The 18,150-nt window shown below is 41.2% G+C and overlaps 1 protein-coding gene across 1 annotated transcript in view; it reads right to left on the minus strand.

The window, feature by feature from the left end:
- Positions 1 to 14: 14 nt before the first annotated feature.
- The window catches only part of FLT3 (fms-related tyrosine kinase 3), a gene marked incomplete at both ends in the record, with an annotated part of 31,801 nt that continues 13,665 nt past the window's right edge, over positions 15 to 18,150 (minus strand). The window contains 16 exons of the mRNA XM_010076554.1: positions 15 to 40; positions 130 to 269; positions 1,603 to 1,702; positions 1,786 to 1,897; positions 2,518 to 2,640; positions 3,006 to 3,130; positions 3,518 to 3,648; positions 4,007 to 4,160; positions 6,166 to 6,276; positions 7,596 to 7,700; positions 7,790 to 7,922; positions 8,020 to 8,132; positions 9,590 to 9,768; positions 11,309 to 11,420; positions 12,553 to 12,659; positions 16,541 to 16,706. Coding sequence (XP_010074856.1) covers positions 15 to 40; positions 130 to 269; positions 1,603 to 1,702; positions 1,786 to 1,897; positions 2,518 to 2,640; positions 3,006 to 3,130; positions 3,518 to 3,648; positions 4,007 to 4,160; positions 6,166 to 6,276; positions 7,596 to 7,700; positions 7,790 to 7,922; positions 8,020 to 8,132; positions 9,590 to 9,768; positions 11,309 to 11,420; positions 12,553 to 12,659; positions 16,541 to 16,706 — 1,937 coding nt within the window. The remainder of the gene's footprint in view (positions 41 to 129; positions 270 to 1,602; positions 1,703 to 1,785; positions 1,898 to 2,517; positions 2,641 to 3,005; positions 3,131 to 3,517; positions 3,649 to 4,006; positions 4,161 to 6,165; positions 6,277 to 7,595; positions 7,701 to 7,789; positions 7,923 to 8,019; positions 8,133 to 9,589; positions 9,769 to 11,308; positions 11,421 to 12,552; positions 12,660 to 16,540; positions 16,707 to 18,150) is intronic.

Raw genomic sequence — 18,150 nt, forward strand, 5'->3', positions numbered from 1 at the left:
TTTCCAACCCAAACCATTCTATGATTTGATGATCTTGGGGAATGTATCCATAACACAGTGGCACACTTCAATAAAAAACAGAAGACTGTTTCTCAGCTCATTTTCATCTCAGGGCCTACACAAAAAAAAGAGCAGCATTTTTCTTCTTTCTGCATTTACTTACTGCTCCTTCTGCCTCAGACAGCTGACAGGCAAGAGAGGAAACCAGCCAAGAAAAAGAGGGTCTTTTTCTGAAGTCAAAGGCCCAACACGACTGCATCACATGGTAGCTGTAGGAGCAAAGAGGTGACATAGAAAATATATTAGCTGATGGAGTCTCTGTAAGTGACTACATGGAAGTGCAGAATTTGGATGGGAATCATGGGGCACCAGAATGATTTTATAGAAAGAGGCCAGATTTGACTGTGTTGTATCAGAGGAAAAGATACAGAGATATAAAGACAAAGGGTGAAATGAAGAACATGGCTTTACCAGAGTCCTTCGCAAAATCCTCCTCATAGGATTGCAGCCAGGATTTCACCCTTGCTAGCACATACTGGCATGCTAACTTTGCCTTCCAGCTTCCATACAGAAAGTTGTAGGAAGACAATTCCTGCCTTCTGTCTCTGGGTCTGAACCTGCTCCTTGTGGATTCTGCAGTGTTGAGGGCACTTTTCACAGCAACTCTTTTTATGCAATTTGACATCACAAAAATATTTCTGAAGTTTGAAAGCCACCTGAGAGATTTTGCAGCTTCATCAGGGACCAGCGCAGCGCCTACCTGAAGAAGTCCCTTGCAAGCTTACCAGGTCAACAGGTTCCCTCATATTTATAAGCCCTACAGCAATCTTTCATGAGTCACTCTGACAGATTCTCCTGTACCTTTAATGCCATTACAGTCTGTACATGGAGAGGAAAAGTATAGTGTCATAACAAGGTACTGAGTCCCTAGGCTGTCTATGAAATATCTGCCAGAAGAGCTCAGACAACGCAAAGTCCTTCCTTTTCCTCCATGCTCCAGGTCTTGTAGCTCCCCATCACCTTCTTTTCTCTTGTGCCCTGGGATCCACCTCTAGTCAGAGCCCATCCAGGCACAGAGGCACAGAGCAGAGGGATAGCTCCTGCCAACTCTTCCTTAGCAGAGGTTTCCTCTAAGAGGATCCCTAGCCTCCTGGAACTGAAGCAAACACGCTAAAGCTCAATTAAAAATAAAAAACACAGAAAAAAATCAACAAAGATATGGTTAATATCCAAAATGAATATGGCATAACATTGCTTTTGCAAAAAAGAAAAAAAAAAAGAAAAAGGAAAACAAGTCTGTGATCTGAGACCAAGACATTCCCTGGGAAACAAAGGTACACTTAAATTCAGGCAATAAATTAGTCCTTTCAAACACACATAACCTTTAGTGTCGATCATTTCTTCTTTAGGACAAAATCTACATTATCAAGCAGCCCCTTTTTCAGAGTTAGAGGAAGGTCTCACCTTTTGAGATTTTTTTGAGCAAGGTACAGCATACAATAAAGGTCACAACTCTGTCCCAGATGAAACCAGGACACATAAAAATCATGACCTAGTTAATATAAATTTCCATTCTGTGCACCACTCAGAAAATAAACTTACACATCTTTTGTAGCGTAGTATGGTCGGTCCATTTTAAATCCACTTTGTATTAATTTGTAGAAGTTTGTATCAACCTGAATACCAGGGTAGGGATTTACACCTGTGGAAAGCAATGGAGAATACATGTTAATTCAGAAATTGCCAAAACCAAGAAGTGCTCTTTTGTTACGTTACAGAACATACCCAAAGAGAATATTTCCCAGAGCAATATTCCATAAGACCAGACATCACTCTTCATTGTGTATGTCCTCTCGAATAAGCTTTCAGGAGCCATCCATTTAACTGGTAAACGAGCCTGTACAGACAGGGGGAAAGAAGACCTAGTCATGCTGTGACACAGGCTTTCTAGATAACTCACTGTAGTTCTCACTGCTTGAGTAGGATCAATTCATGTTTGCTATGTGAAAAACTGGGCCTCTCTTTGTAGTCCCTTAAATTTTCTCTTATAGAGAGAAATTGGCATTTCTAAGGACTCAATATCATCTATTTTAGATGACTAATTAATGAGGAGAGGAGCTCAGCCTTGGAATTGCCTTCTTCCCTCCTCTGACTTCCAGAGTGAGTAGCTCAAATGGAGATGTCCACCCTGTACTTCCTCATATAGCTGGAGGATGTGGTGTACCCCACACATATGCTATTGCCCTTGTGCTATTGCTGCCCATAACAGTAAACAATTCCTAGCACTTCCATCAATGGATTTCAGCATGCTTTAGAAAGGACATGGGTATAGTCTCATTCACAGTGCTGTCACTAGCTTGTTTTGGTTAATTAGAAGGGCAGAAAAAGGTGAGATTTCTGCATTGTCTGTACAGGTATCTATAAAGCTAACAAGGAATTTGAAAATTCAAAGCTTCACTTTCTCAGTTCCTTATAATTCTTACAGTGGTATGAAAAACAGAGCATTCAGGAACTTACATTACCCCTGACGATGTAGTTGGAGTCGTTCACTGCATCTCTGGCAAGGCCAAAGTCACATATTTTCACCACTTTTCCATGAGTCACTAGTATATTCCGGGCAGCGAGGTCTCTGTGAATGCACTTAGAAGGAAAGGATGGGTTAACATTCTGCAGCATTTGGTACCAGAAGGAGATAATTCCCTTGTCTCACACACAGCTCTCTGAATTGGTGCCTTCTTTCACTCAAATTCCTTGGAGAATGAGCAAGCTGGACAGTCCCCAGATGCTTGCAGCAAGGGAACAGGGCCAGAGCAGGTAGAAGTGTGCAGCCAGTTCTTGCTCAGGGTCATGACTAAAATTGCAAGCCAGCCTTTCCTATAGTGCCAGGGAAGGAGGAATGGTTTAAGCCTGCCACTGTGTGGCTCTGTTCCTCAGTCTGCCTTTTAATAGACTGACCTATTTTTGCTGTCTTTTCTATCTAAACAATTTGCTACCCTTTACCATACCGATTTGGACTCAAGAAACTCCATTCCTTTGGCAACTTGATAAGAGAAGCAAAGAAGATCTTCAAAAGTGAGCACATTAAAATCCTCTTCTTCATCCATCTGTCTGCTTGCATGCTTAATTTTCTCTGTAAAAAATAACCACGAGTATGAGTTTTCCATGGGTTCCTCACTCTCTGATTAATTCTACTGACTGTTATAAGGGTTTTCATGTGCTCCTATCAAGAACAACACCACAAAGAGCATCCTTCTCTTGCATCCTTTGCTCAGACACAAAATAAAGGAAAAGGTATTTTCATACTCAAATACTATGCATAGCATGACCAGAAACATAAGCCTCTGATCTTAAGTGTTGTTGAATCCTTCTCCAGCAAAATTTGTGCCAGGAGGGAAGAGAGACAGATAGATAGAAAGGGGCCTCCTGTGTCACTGAATCTAATCTGGTTAGACCAATAATAATGTAATAAATACAATAACAAGAGAATTGCTAGAGATAAAAGCAACTAATCTCTTACCTTCCTCAGAACAGAGCACAATCCCATTTGATCCAGATTCAGTCATGTTCATGTTTTGACTTTGTGTGATTTCAAATTCATCCTCTCTCCATAGAGTCGTATTCACACCGTACTTCAGGTGAGATCCCTTCCTGGAGTGGGTGACACATTTTCAAAGGTTACTCATAGTGGATCACATAAGCTACATATAACTTTTACAGTGAAAAAGCATGATTAATTAGTGCAGTAAAATTCTGGGCACAGACATGAGTCTTCTCAAAACTGGGAATGGGAAGACAAACAAGGGTTTGCTTGGCTTTTGCAGTCTAGTGAGAAGAACATCATAAGGAGAATCAAACCTCAGTTCCTCCCAAGGCATTGCTTATTAAAGTATGTGATGGCACATTCTCAAGAATTCAATAATTTCACCAGTTTATAGCACAGCTGAGAATGTAGCTTAAAAAGAGACAATAGCTTTATAAAGTATTAAACTGTTGCTGAATGCTTTACCTGGAATTTTGGTCCAAGTGGATATTGTGGTAAAAGCTGAAGTTGTGCTGTTTAAAAATATCTGTCAGTGTCCAGTGAAACTTTTCTCTCTTGCTCCTTAAGTAGTTCAGAAGGTCACCATAGCAACAGTATTCAAATATCAAGTAGATTGGTCCTGAAATAGTTGGAAATGTAAATGCCTCCTGCTATCTACAGCACTCTCCCCATTAAAGCCCTAATGATACCTCATCTTCTCCCAGGACTAATCTGTATTAAATGTCCTGAGCATCTTCCCTTCCTGGGTAGATAACCTGTACTGGGCAGGTCATGTTTACTGACTGTAATTACTGAGTGTAACATCCCTTTGGAAAGTCGGTGTAACTGATTCTTCCCTGTGGTGAATCTCCCAAGGTGGGGTGCAAATCCCTGTGAAGGCACAAACATCCTTCCCCATACCAATGGCACAGTGGAGGAGAGTACAGGCTATAAAGACACAACATATTGTCTAAACCATACATGGTTCAAGCAAAAGGTGACCCCTGCCAATTGTCCCGATGGTGTGAACTGGTATCCTTTGACCCTTTCATTTTTCTGCACTACTTAGTGTTCTAGAAATATCCTTTTTTTTTTTTTTTTTTTTTTTTTTTTCATTAAGGCCACCTGAAACCCAAGTGTGCTTGATGAGAGGACCTACAGGAGGGAAAGATCTTGCAAAGGGATGTGTCTGAGTGGAGCGCTCAACAGGTCACTTTCTCAAGAAAGTCGATTCCTGACCCAGACAGGCTCAGAGGAAAGCCATTGCAAGCCCGCAGGAGCAGAGCTCAGAGTGGTCACACATCACCCCTGCAGAGTCTTACATTGGCATCACCACTTCTGGCTCAGAAAGACTGATTATGAATTTGTAGACATTCCTGCCAGAAGGCCCTGGTCAAGCAAGGTAGGGCACACTGGAAAAAGCCTGTAAAGTGTCTAAGAGGGTGGATGTGAAAGTCTTGAGACCTAGGTAAATGCTTCTGAACACAGGACTTGGGTAAGGCTGGAAGTGTCCCTGCCCTACCCTGCCCGACTGAAAACATCTTTCCTGTGGCTCTCCTGCCTACACCATCACGTCTTGCTGAGTTTTCCGGAAAGTAGTGTCAGCCTGTGTAGTTTCAAATCAGCCAAAGCCACCACCAACAATCTGTTGCTTTCCTCTTATGCCTCAAGTGTCTTTGTACGGCACTATTGCTGTTGATGCAAACTGGGAAAAAAAGAGTTAACTGTTATCCTTGGCCTTTCTGACTTAATAAATACATGTATCAGAAAAACTGTCAGGTTTTTCAGTGGCAGGTGTTACAATTCATGATAAAGGAAAACACTGGGCAAACCCCTGCCCTTTCCCCTGAGGTGATCTGTTCTTTAGCCTCTCTCCACCCGCTCCTGTTCACTGCTGGACTGGACAGAGAGGGTGTTCTTGGGACAGGAATATCCATGTACGTTGCCACAATGGTATCACAAGTCACACAATTACTTAGTGTCTTGCCACTTTCATCTTAGCCCATCTTTACTTAGTTCTTTCCACCTTCAGTTTATTTTTACATCCAGTACTTTTAAAAGTAGTCTCGCTTTTCATTATTCACTTCTCTTCTCTTCTTTCTTCTCCACTCCACTGCTCTTTTTCAGTTTATTTTCTTTGCTGTTTAGCCTTTTGTAATTTCTCCATTTCTTTCTGCAACTCCACTGATTGGTGAGCAACACGATTAAAAAAATTGAAGGCAATTTTTTGCATGAACAGAATCACGTGAATACAGAAGTACTAAGTTTTTCCTTTTCACTTAATAAATTGGCCTGTATCAGTGCCATCACCACTGTAACAGGAAAATCTCTTCTATAGAAGGGCTGTTGTATCACTTCATACAAGTACAATTAGAAAGGACCCATTTTTGTACACATGCATGGACTTAACTTTGATTTAATTTCATTATCTTTATCTTATTTTGGGCCAGTGCAGAACAGCAAAATTGGTTGGGCAAAAACAGGATTCAGGGGTGAAGAAGGGAACAGCAGCACTAGAAATAAGTGATTAATTAAGGCTTGGATGCTTTTAATACTGTTTTCAGTGATCAATTTTTGATACTTCTTTTCTATTCAGGAGTCCCCATTAGTCTGAAGGTTTTAATTGGTACCTTTCCACAAGTTACCTGACACAGTACAAGCTCCTAGTAGGTTCACAATATTTTCATGGCTTCCAATGTGAGTCATCATTTTCAGCTCAGACATTAGGGCATCTTTTTCTGAAGCATCAGGTTTTTCTGCAAAGGTAATAACACAGATTTGGAAACCTCCAGCAAAGAAATAAAAATGTAAATGGTTGCAATGCTTTGTCTTCATTTCAGATTCACTGGACTGACAATACATTTGGGAATATAAAAAAAATTTGTTGTACAGTATAAAAAGATTTAGCCAAAGGTGGAAAATAAATGTGTGTGTGAGTGTGGATGATTTGAATGCTTGGGAAAGCAAGAATAAAAACTTAATATTAGTCATTCTTGGGCTGACAATAAATGACAGCAGTCTATTAAGGTGCTCACAACCACAGAAAAAATGGCAGTCAACCCTGTAGGAGAGAAGTGCTAGGAGAAAAAAATGTCTTAACAGCCGTATGGCATGCAACTAGTTGCAACCCAATAGCTAAGAAGGCCACCCTGTGTTTAGTAATAGCTTTAGGCTTGTTTTTTTAGCAAGCGTTTGGTCCTCACGACCTCAGTGAATTGGGGATGTGAACTAAAATGATCAAGATGAACTTCCATGAAGACAACCGCAAAGGAGTGGACCAAGGAAGCAAAAAGCTGATGCACATGTACAAACAGGGGATGAAGAGCTGGACAGAAGTGCTGGCAGGATGGGACTGTGTGGGCACAGAGGTGAGCAGGGTACTGGTGCTGCTGCCAATGTGAAGCTCACCCCATTATGTATCAAGACGGTTGTGGCACGTGGGACTCAGTGAGGCAGCCCTCTTCCTCTGCTTGCTGCTGGAAAGGCTTGCTTCTGGACACTGCTTTTATGAGAAGTGAAGACAGTTTGGAGAGCAGCCAGAGCAAAGCAGCAAGAAGGATTAGAAATCTAAGAAGCTTGACCCATAAGGAGGGATGGAAAGAAATTGCTTTGTGTCATCAAGAAGAAAAGACTACAGGAAGATGTGCTGGAAGTTTTGCAAAAAAGCTAACTCAGATGCAGGAGGGGAAGGGAGTGCAACAGCTAGACAGCACCAGAAGAACAAGGGATCTTACTCCAAAGTCCACAGAGGCACCAATGTGACCAGCAGGCTAATCTGCAATATGAATTTGCATTTGTCCTTTTTAGAGCAGAGCAGCTTCGTCCTTCACACACAATGCAGACCTATGGTGTGTAGGACAAAATGCAACATGCTGCAGGAAGAAGGCATTTCAGCAACACCTTTTCAAACTGAAACAGCATTTTGAAAGCATTTTGAAAGGATTTTGCAACGAAGTATTTGTGAGGTGTAGCTGCTAAAATTCTGTATATAAAGGGATTTCTGTCAGTACTGCTTCTGTTTTGAAGCCGCCTGAATGCATCACTGCTTGTCAAAGGCACCCAGAGTTTATTGTACCTTTTAGCATTTTGACTGCGACCTGGACTGAATCTCCCGCATTGCTAATTCCATAAGCTGTCGCATTCACCACTTTCCCAAAAGCCCCAGAACCGAGGACTTGTCCTAAAAGACACAATACGCCAATGTTATTTGCCGCTGGTACAGCACAGGCTACTACTCCAGCACTGTGATTTGCCATGTGGACTGCTCACCAAATTCCAGATTTTCCCTGGGAAATTCCCATCTGAGATCATATTCGAATTCTCTGAAGTCAATGTAGATGTACTCGTTATCTGATGGACCTATCATCTGTATCATTTGCAACTGGCTTTCATATCTAAATTGCTTTGGCAGAAAAAAAAAAAAGGTGAATAAGTCTTAGAGATGAAGAAACATCCTGGTAGCCACAAAAGAAGGGGCAGGTATTTATGTTTGCTTTTACCTTTTTGTATTTATGAAAAATGAATACAAACGAAAAAGCGATCAATAGAAGGAAAAGTCCAACACAGACATAGAATGCAGTATGGTCCAGGGGGGAAGAAACAGCTCCTGCAACTTTAAGAGATACATATTACTACCCACTGAATCAGAGCTCGTGTGTAGAGCTCAGGCACAAGGAGAACCCATGGTGGCTTGGTCAGTTCTGACAGTTTGCGGTCCTCTCATGCCTGAGCCTCCTCTGCATGAGGAATGAGATGGAGCCACGTGCAAAACAAGGAGCTGGGCAGGAGGCATTAAGTGTTGGGTAATTCCGACATCTGTTTTCATTTTAAAACAATGCTACACCATTTAATAAATATAAGTGCATGGAGGTGTTGGTGTGATCCATGGTTTGGGCTTTGTGAGCATAAACAGGAACAAGCAACTCCTCATCACGTCTTCTTCCTCTCACCCTCTGCCTTTTCCCAAGCAACGTATGTTAAGTGCCGAAGCACCAGTTATCAATGTCTGGACTGTACACAGCCTGCTTGGGCTGGATGGACTGTACACAGCCTTCTCCCAGCATCGCTCTGCTGCCCAGCCAGGAACTCCCTTAACAAGTCAAGGCCATACTATAAGGCATCACTGGGCAGGTTAAGTGTTACCGTCCTCATATTCTGGTAGTTTCTAAAAGCATAAGTATTATGCTTACTTTCTACTGTAATTTCAACATAAATGTTCAAACTCTATCAGTGGTCATAGTTTCTGCCAGCTCTAGTCAAAAGCACCAAACATCTTGCTTGTCCATGACAAAGGAAATATCTCTACTGCAAATACTTGGATGGTTCAAAACACTTCCCAGGTGCCACAGCATGTTCCCTGCAACTAAAATACTTTACCCTACAGGCTTTATATGGTGTTACAAGTATACAGTGCATTGACAAACAATCATATTGATTTTCTTGTTCAACAAGGAAAGAATGTCTCATGTTCCCTACAAGAGAGACTGTACAGTGGTTCCAAACCAGGGCTTAGCCTTCTCCCACCTGCCCACAACAGTTTAAGAATGCCTCTCTCCCAGTACATGTTCCTGCTTCCAGACAGTGACTGTCCCTTGAGTGGTCTCCCAAGAGCTCAGTCATGCTTTTGCTCAGGCATGCATTAACCTCCATGGGGGGAGGAGAGCTCCCATGGGCGTTTCTGGCAGCACCACAGTGACCTCCAGGAGAGACACAAGAGCCAACACCTGCCACCAGTTACCAAAGTGGCTTTCTCTAAAAAAAATTCAGGTTTCAGGTAGAGATTACTAAAAGGAAATAAAAAAAAGTGGATGCCAACATTGACATAGCTCCATCCTGCACCTCCTATTCACGTTAAATTTCTGCTTATTTTAACGAGGGAGGCCTCTGCTTTGGGACCAAAGAGACACGTATCTCCCATTCACCCACCACTTCCCACACTGTATACACACAGCACCTGTGTTTTACCTGCAATGCCATTGTGCGGTCAGCCATTTAGCCAGATAAAAAATACTTTAAGTTCTACCATGCCAGCTTTGAGAAAACCTGTGCTAAAGCACTGGCTTAGGGTACCTGACAAGTTGATGAAACTCTTTTCACAGGCTGAACCTGCAGAATTGTTTGCACAGCACTCAACAGAGAAGGTTGTTGCTGTCTCCTTTACATCTAAAGTACTGCTTGAAATCCATGACCCCAGGGATCTCCTTGCTGGCAAGAAGTTGTGGATCCCCTCAGTGATTTCTTCTGTACAGCTGAAAAAGAAACGAGACCAGTTTTGATTTTTGTCTCACAGTGGCATTTTCCAGGGGAGAAGGTGGGATGTTTCAAAACATGTCTTACATCTGTGTTGGAATGGAGGGAAGGATAGATGGGCTTGTTTTTTATTTGTCACTGTTAGAGTGAGGCTTCAGAGCAGTTGCCAGTCTTATCTTTTGGTGACGGACATGGCAGGGTGAGCAGGAGGTGTACTGGCCTCCCTGCCTCCTACACTGGACTCACTCCCACTCTCCACCACTGCCCTGGCAGGGCACCCAGACCCCCTAACCTTGGGATCTCCACCAATTTGACAGCTGACACGACTTCCCCCTCCCCCTTTTCCTACTGGTTTCACCTTTACCTCAAACACCCAAACCGCTGAGCAGCTCCAAACGAGCTGTTACTAAAACAATAAATACAAAATGAACCCACAGTAAAAGTTCTAACTTCTTTCCCTGAATGTATGTGATTCCAGACAAGAAGTTTCTTTCACTCAATATGGAAAGCATCCACCCTGTATTAATGACTTATTTAAGACCCGATATGTAGAGAGAACATTATACTTGAGGGAAAGGAAGCCCACACAGAGATAATTTTGACTTTTAGCTTTTCTATCATTCATTAATTTACTGCCTAATCTACTGGCCACATAAAGAAATGAGGAGGTAAGTAAATAAATAAAATCCATTCAGCTCTACACAGAGTACTAGCTTCTACATGTGGAAGTTCCCCAAGAAAAGACAAGTCACAGCATTTTCTTTCCAGAAAGCTGTTTTAGGGAGTACTTCAAAGCCATCAGCTGGATGTTTTCTTTCCTCTTCCATTTCTGCACAGACAGATTGATGTTAGGAAGCCTTTTCAGAGGTATGGTTGAGAAAATGGTCTATATATTTTTTAAATATCTAGTTAAAATACTTAAAGCTTTATCCACAATCTTCCAAAATATAATTTGACCCAGTACTCTCCTGCACCATGGGATTATTAGTTCTTTGGCATATCTAAAACAAAAATTGCAGAGTTCATAAAACAGCTCAAAGCTGTTTCAGCATCTCTTGAAATTTTAGGGCCTGACTCATTGCCCTAGATAAATAGAGGAAATGGAAACACTCTCACTGACTTTATTGGCTTTGGTAACAGGCCACTGTAACAGCTGTATTAACCAAAGCTTAATGAATTAATCAAGCCCATATTAACCAATGCATTCCCCGAATGCCCTCCAAGTTTGACAGGCCAAGAAAAAAACTTAGACTGGACTTTGTAACTACCTAACTGTTGATATAAACCCAATGGGGTTTGTTTCAGCGTAAAGAGCCTGACACACAGATCTTTATAGACTTCATTTGATGCCAATAGAAAAATTGAAAACTTTCCCTAGTTTTGGTGATCCAGTTCCCCGGGAGTAGGCCACCCTGTCCCCTTGTACAAATGGTTGAGGGTGCATTTTATACTCAGTTCCTTATAGGCTAGTCTTCATTTAACCAAGGACAGCTTAGATAAGGTCTTTGCAATGAATCAAGAAGAGGCAAGATTATTTACTTGGATGAGTTCAGTTCAGGACAGTTCCTCCAAACCCAGGACGAGGCAGGGTAACTGTCAGCAATGCAGGAGATCTGCTTGAACAACAACTGCATTGTTACTTCAGGCTTTCCTGCAACAAGATACACAAGAAAATTTCTGTCAGCAGTTCAGTGAACAAAACCTTTAAGTTTATGTGTCAATGCTACATCTGATGAGATCAAGATCTGCTTCTGTGTTTTCAAAATAATCCACCCTCATGTCACAGTGAGAGCTCGGTGCAGCCATTGGTCCTCCTTCCTCCAGCCCTGTGCCTTGGTTGTGTGGGCCAGCAGTGTGGGCAAGGCAATGGGAGCAGCCACTTCTCTGTACAGGCACAGCCAGACCAAAACAGTGTCAGAGCCTAAATTAGAAGTATTGGCTTCTGCTTTTTTGAGTTGGAGCTAGGATTCAGCCCTAGGACTCCCCTGACAGCCCAGTTCTGGGTGTCCGGCTCCTACAAAATGTGCACAGATGATCCCTGTATAAATAATATATAATAAACAATGATCCCTAACCTAGAGCAAGGGTGAGATGCTGTAGTCACATGGCAGAATTGAGGTAAACGAGAACATCAGGCAAGACTGTGTGTGCGAACTGTGGGCAGGGGCGCAGGAGGCAGTGCAGCCCTCACATACGTGTTACACACCGAAGGGTCTCCAGACTAACCGCAATAACTCACAAATGCCGGTAGGAAAAAAATGACATAAACACACCATAGAAAACTAACACATAATGAGGATAAGTGTTTCCTCTCATTGTGTATCTCATTTAGTCTCTACAGCAGTAACATATATTCTGGCTCTGTAGAGTTAGAATACAGTCACTGTACTTTATTGAGATCCTAGGCTTTGTGGTTTTCTTAAGAAGTACTAATTCTCTCAGTATGTGACAAATTTCTCATATTCAGTCCTCTCTGTTTATGGCATGCTAAAGGGAAGAGGAAAAAAAAATTAATAATTTCCTTATCCTTCCTCTGTTCTCCATTCCTGACCAACACAAGAAACATGACCCACAAGCAGCCAGCATCATTCTCCAACCCAGTGCCTGGATTTCAGTAGTGCAGTGCAATCACATTTTTGCCTCATGCTCCTCAATTTTTAGCAATAAATCTATGTAAATGAAATGGGGAATACCAAGGGAAAAGCAATGTATTAGCTCCATTTATACCAGTGTCAAAATCCCAGACTTTGACAAATCTTCATATAGATTGTTTTCTCACTTACTTCTCACGTACAGAGTGAATTTTTTTGTTGTGACCGTATCATCATTTTCAGCATAAAATACATATATCCCAGACTGGTGCTGATGGTTGCAGAACTTTGACGAAATGCTGTGGAGCAAAGAAAAGACAGGAAAAGGATAAAAGACCGATTTGAAAAATATTTTAAATGTAGTCAAGACTCACATATATGTTTGAAACAATTCAACATCTTCTAATGAGGAAACCAGACTAAATTATTTTTCATTAGAGAATATAAATCCCACAGTGTAATCTTTTTTATAAGAGAATATTTTTTTTTCTGCAGTATTGATTTCATCCTGCAATTTTCCTCATAGTTTTTGGAGTGCATCTGGGCTGTCAGGCTGTGATTTTGTTACCAGTCCATCGGAAGACAAGGTATATAGCACATCCTGGCACAGATGCTAAGGCCAGCAAAGGATCAAAATCTCTGCTCTCCAAAGGATTTTGATGGGAGCTTCTGGCTGATATGACAAGCAGTATTCGGAAATAAAAATTACAGGTAGGATCTGACAAACTCAGAAATTAGATCATTACCAGTGAGACAAAGCACCAACCATCGAGATATTTCTGCAGGAGGAAGGCCAGCAGAAACCTCTAGGGCAATGGCAGCAAACCAAGACCTAAACCATGCAGGAAACAGCTTGTGACAATGGAAATGGTGATGAAGAGCTCTAACAAGTCTCTGGAAAGAAGCTAGCAATGGAGGACTGTAGGGACTTAAAGATTACTGCATGACTGACCTGTTGAATCACTGGTTTATGGGACATGGGATGAGGCAGGAAGAAGGGATATATCACCTTATAGAGATGGCATCCTATTTCTGTCCTTTTGACTAGATTATTGTTGTCAGGACAATTATCATATTTACATGGCAGCTATTGCAACTCACCAACATTAGAAGAGCACTTCAGAAAAATCTCTTACTAGGTTTAGTTCCTGGCATATTGGGGGCAGATTTTTAGCAGACTGCTCAAGGAAAACTAGGTAGGAGGCCCCCAGCTCAGCTTTAGTGGTAAAGGCAAGCAGGTATATCAGGGAGATTGAAGCAGACAGAAGAAAGACAGCACATACCAGCAATTTGCAAAAAGAAAGCAGTAATTAGCTTGGAACAAGAAATCTAAATAACTAAACCCAGGGTGTTTCTCATTAAGCAAGATACATACAAATGAACTAAAACACCAGGTATTACCTGGCAATTGTAAAGCAACAAAACTCACATTGAAGCCACTGGCAATTTTGCCTTCTGCCTAAGGCAACACCTCCATACAGTTATTGACTTTTGCATGTCTTCATCTGAAATGGCCTTAAAGACGTCCCTGAACTCAGGGATTTTTAAAATCAGACCCCTTTAAAGCTGCCTCAAAATGGATACTGAAGGCAGGAGAAACCACAATCCATTTGCTTTTGAAATCCTAGGTCTGAAGGATTAAAACCTATTGAAATAATGAGAAAGTAATTTTAAGAGAGTGTCTTTGATACTATGAAAACATAAGGGGACGTGAGATAAACATTATAAATTTAACAGAGGTCATTCTGTATATGAAAACTCATTTGCTCTTAGGAGGGAAGTGAAAATCTGCAGTGTACTAAAACAGAGAGACAACAAAAGCAAATAGAAAATGGAAATGCTGAAGGAATCTGAAAACATGTAAGGGCACTGATGGGAGAGATGAATCCTTGGGACTTGAAATTAAAAACTAAAGACAGGGACAGAGTTAATTAATAAAATTTAATATGATCAGGAGGAGGAATTTGATAAGGAAATGGCAGAAATTAAAAAAAGAAAAACAGGAAATGAAAAAGGATATGAAAGGAATAAAGTAGAAGTGTTGGGAGATGGGATTACACACAAGTCGTCTGAAATATGCAAAGTTAGGCTCACAATTTGTCAAGGTATGTGATGACCTTTTCTGTTTTGTTTCAAGAAGCCTTCTGCTTTAAAAACCACATTGAAATCTGTGGTGCTACATCTTGTAGGCAGAATCTCCTGAGTTCCCTGTCCTTTGCTGCTTCTGGGGACTTCAAACTGAATAGAATATCTACCCCTACTCTTTTTCCTCAGGCAAGGCCTGCCTACCCAATGCTAGTATTCAATGAAAACTGGATAGCTGTGGGGGATGTTTGTACAGAAGAATGTACTTGTTAGATGAAATAATCACCAAATTTTCCCTCAATTATATTTTTTCATAAAATAAATACGACGATAAATAAATGCAAAGTATAACTACCTAAAATTATCTTTAAAAGAAAATAAAATATTTAATCAACAACTTGGTCAGATGGATGGCTGAGTTATCTGTTGGCCTCCAGGCCAAGCTCCAGCGGTGCCTGGGATGATGAGGCAGCCACGGCCAGCACAGCCAGACCAAGACGCGCTGCTGCAGGGACACGGGCTGGATTTTCCCCTGTCCCACAGGTGGTGATCAGCACTCAGCAACCGCAACTTCTGTGCTGCAAAGGCTATCTGAAGTGACTCATAAATCCCAGGCCATCAGCAGCTGCACCTTACCGATTAACGAGGGTTACCTAAGCTATTTCAAGAGTTCTCAAAATTGTTATTGTTGGCTCAGTCTGCAGCACCTTCTTCTTATCTGGATTGAATTTACACCAGCTGTCAATCATCCGAGCAAAACTGACTCCTGCTTCTACAAGCAGTGAGAAGAGGTCCATACCAGCTGCAAAGCAAATCAGCTCGGCTTTATCAGCTGGAGGGAGGTACCTACTGGACAAGGATGAGCAAATGCTCATGGCTGTCCCCTGAGACCTCATTTCCAAAATCAATCTTGACCACAAAGAACAGATCTGCCTAGCCCATGTCAGGCATTGCAGATTAGTCACCAGCACCCACCCAACACTATCAAAGTTTGCTGGCAGCCCTCACTTTATCAGCAGGGACAGAGTTCCTGTGGCCATTGCCAGGAGATGACAATTTACTAATCTGAACTGAGCTGTCTCTGAACTCTGTGAAGGTCTGACTCCAATACACCATCTGATGCAGATAAAAAGGCCAGTCTGTTGCAAAGATGACTTGGCAAGCTAGCAGATAAAAATTAGAGTACCAGAATACTAAGGAAAGAAATCACAAAAAGTGTAATCAAGGCTGTGACACAGTTTTATGTAGATGCTAAGAGAAGTTTTCTGAATATGAGAAGAAACCAATGCAGGCACATTAACTCCCGCCTAGGTCCTGCTTAGTTTTAAAGCTAAAAATTGGAAAACAGTAGCTTGGCTTTATTTTAACTGAGGTGAATAAGAGCTGTTACCTTGAAAGCCATGGGTCTACTCTAAAAGAAACTCTGAAGGAAATTAGATAATGTTATCAAGAAATTAGAAAGCCTAGGGAATGGAGAAAACATTAGCCTTAAACAGGATTCATGCCAGAACTTCATTGTAGGAAATAACAGAAAAGGTAGATAACTAACAGGTTTATTTAAAACATGTTTTGCAGCAGCAGAAGAATACATGACCTGGCTAACGAACAGAACGGTATGTTTCTGTAGCACAGGCAGAACCAAAACAGATCTAATGGCGGCCCAGGAAACTACAGGCCCTGGATTTGATTTGAGCAGTTTGCAAGACTCTGGGAACATCATCAAGAACAGAATGACAAAAGTGGAACATGTAGAACTTGTGATCCAGTACAGAAACTGCAACAGATCTATGACAGAAATGATGACAGAGAGAAAGGGAATGGCAAAATGCACATAAACTAAAGGGGTGCTAGATGCATAACTTACCAAAGGGTTTATTATAACATGGAGAATAAAGTGATCCTAGAAGTTACCTACAGAAATGGCTGTTGAAAGCCAGAATAATGTTTGAGTGCCTTTTGTTAACACGGCTTCATCACGTGGCACATCCACATTTTAAAAACACAAAGAGAGTATAAAATATGGACAGTAAGCACTCCAAACGAGATATAAAGAAGAAACATTATTATATCAAATGATTGCAAAATATTCAAGTACCTGCGTCCATCCATACTGTAACTTTGCTTACATGGAAATGTTTTTTGAGAAAATAGCCACATGCATCTAACTGGTGGATATGCTGTAAAGTTAACTTCAAAGCAAAACTCTTCCTCACCAATTTCAAAATCTTCTTCGGAGTCAGTTATATTTATGAAACCCTTTTCTGGAAAAAAAAAAAAAAAAGATATGATATTACAAAGACTGGATTGCTTAATAAAGGAATTTTGACATCTGTATGTTTTCCATTTTGGTTATCACAAGCAAAAAAAAGAACCATGTTACATCACAAAAGGCATCCTATTAATCAAAATGAGATAATGCTTCAAAATAGTATTGAAACGATGTCACTGTGTTCAGCTGCAGACAAATTATCTCAGCCTGTTGAAGCTGCATATTTGGTCAGACCAGAGCCCTTCCAAAATACTCTGACATTTCTCCCCCAACTGTCCTACAGAGCCACAAGGCCAACAACACCATTATTTATTTAGCTTTAGGTGTGTGTTCAGGGAACAAAGCCAGGTGGCATCACCAGCATAATCAGATGTTGATAGTAGTTGTTTCTCCTTCCCTAAAATGAGCTGAAGAGTTTTGAAATGAGTTTTGTAGCTGCTCCTTTATTTCTCCATCTAAATTAGACATATTTGATGCAAGACAATAGTAACATGAAAAAGTAATTTGAAGATGTGCATGAACCATGAGCCACTGGTACTTGCCCTGCTAGAATGAGATTAGTTTCACCTGTTGGAGCTGTCTGAAGTTCACTGACCCACCTAAGCTGCTTGTTTGGACCTCTGATAAACTCAGTGGAATGAGACAAGCATGTCCAGATGTATCCCATTCTAAAATAGAAGATAATAAATATGTAATGAATTGCTTATAGAAATATCTGTTTCTTGACACTGACTTCTGAAGGAACCAAAGTCATTGTGGGGCTAGATGTCTCATGAAGTGAAAAGAATCCCACCCAAAGAGACTGAACAGCAGACATGTGGGAGGAGGCTGTCCTGAAGGCATCAGTGGGGCTAGGACCAGCTCTGTAAAAATCACAGAATCACATACATTGGAAGGGATCTCTGGAGATGTCTAGTTCAGCTCCTGCTCAGAGCAGGTCCAACTAGATGAGCTTGCCCAGAGCCACATCCAGTTCAGTTTGGGTACCTCCAAGCAAGTACACTCTACAACCTCTGGGAAACTCATGCAAGTGTGTTTAACCAGCCGCATGGTGGAAAACTACATTGCAGAAATATTGCTGGACTGGGTTTTTCCTTCTGAGTGTTTTTCTTCTGGTTGTAACCCTATATTATGCTTGGCATGTTTTATCTCTGTCTAGCTTACTGGTTTAAAAAATGCTATCTGGAAACTCCCATATAAGCCACAAATATTTCAGTATTTTAAAACAAGAAGCAATTAATTTCATGACTGTTCTCCTACTTTTTGATATTAAATGCTTATTGGTTTTATAAGTTGGACCTTTTGGATCTCATCCTTACAGGCAGAAGGTCATCCGTGTGTGTACTGTTAACAACACAACCAGTCAAGAGTAAAGGCTTTCTCCAGAGTGCAGAGAGGGACCTTGAAGTAGCATATGTCATTTCTCTGGAAAATAA

This window comes from Pterocles gutturalis, unplaced genomic scaffold (assembly GCF_000699245.1).
Source record: "Pterocles gutturalis isolate BGI_N339 unplaced genomic scaffold, ASM69924v1 scaffold38793, whole genome shotgun sequence".
Lineage (NCBI taxonomy): Eukaryota > Metazoa > Chordata > Aves > Pterocliformes > Pteroclidae > Pterocles > Pterocles gutturalis.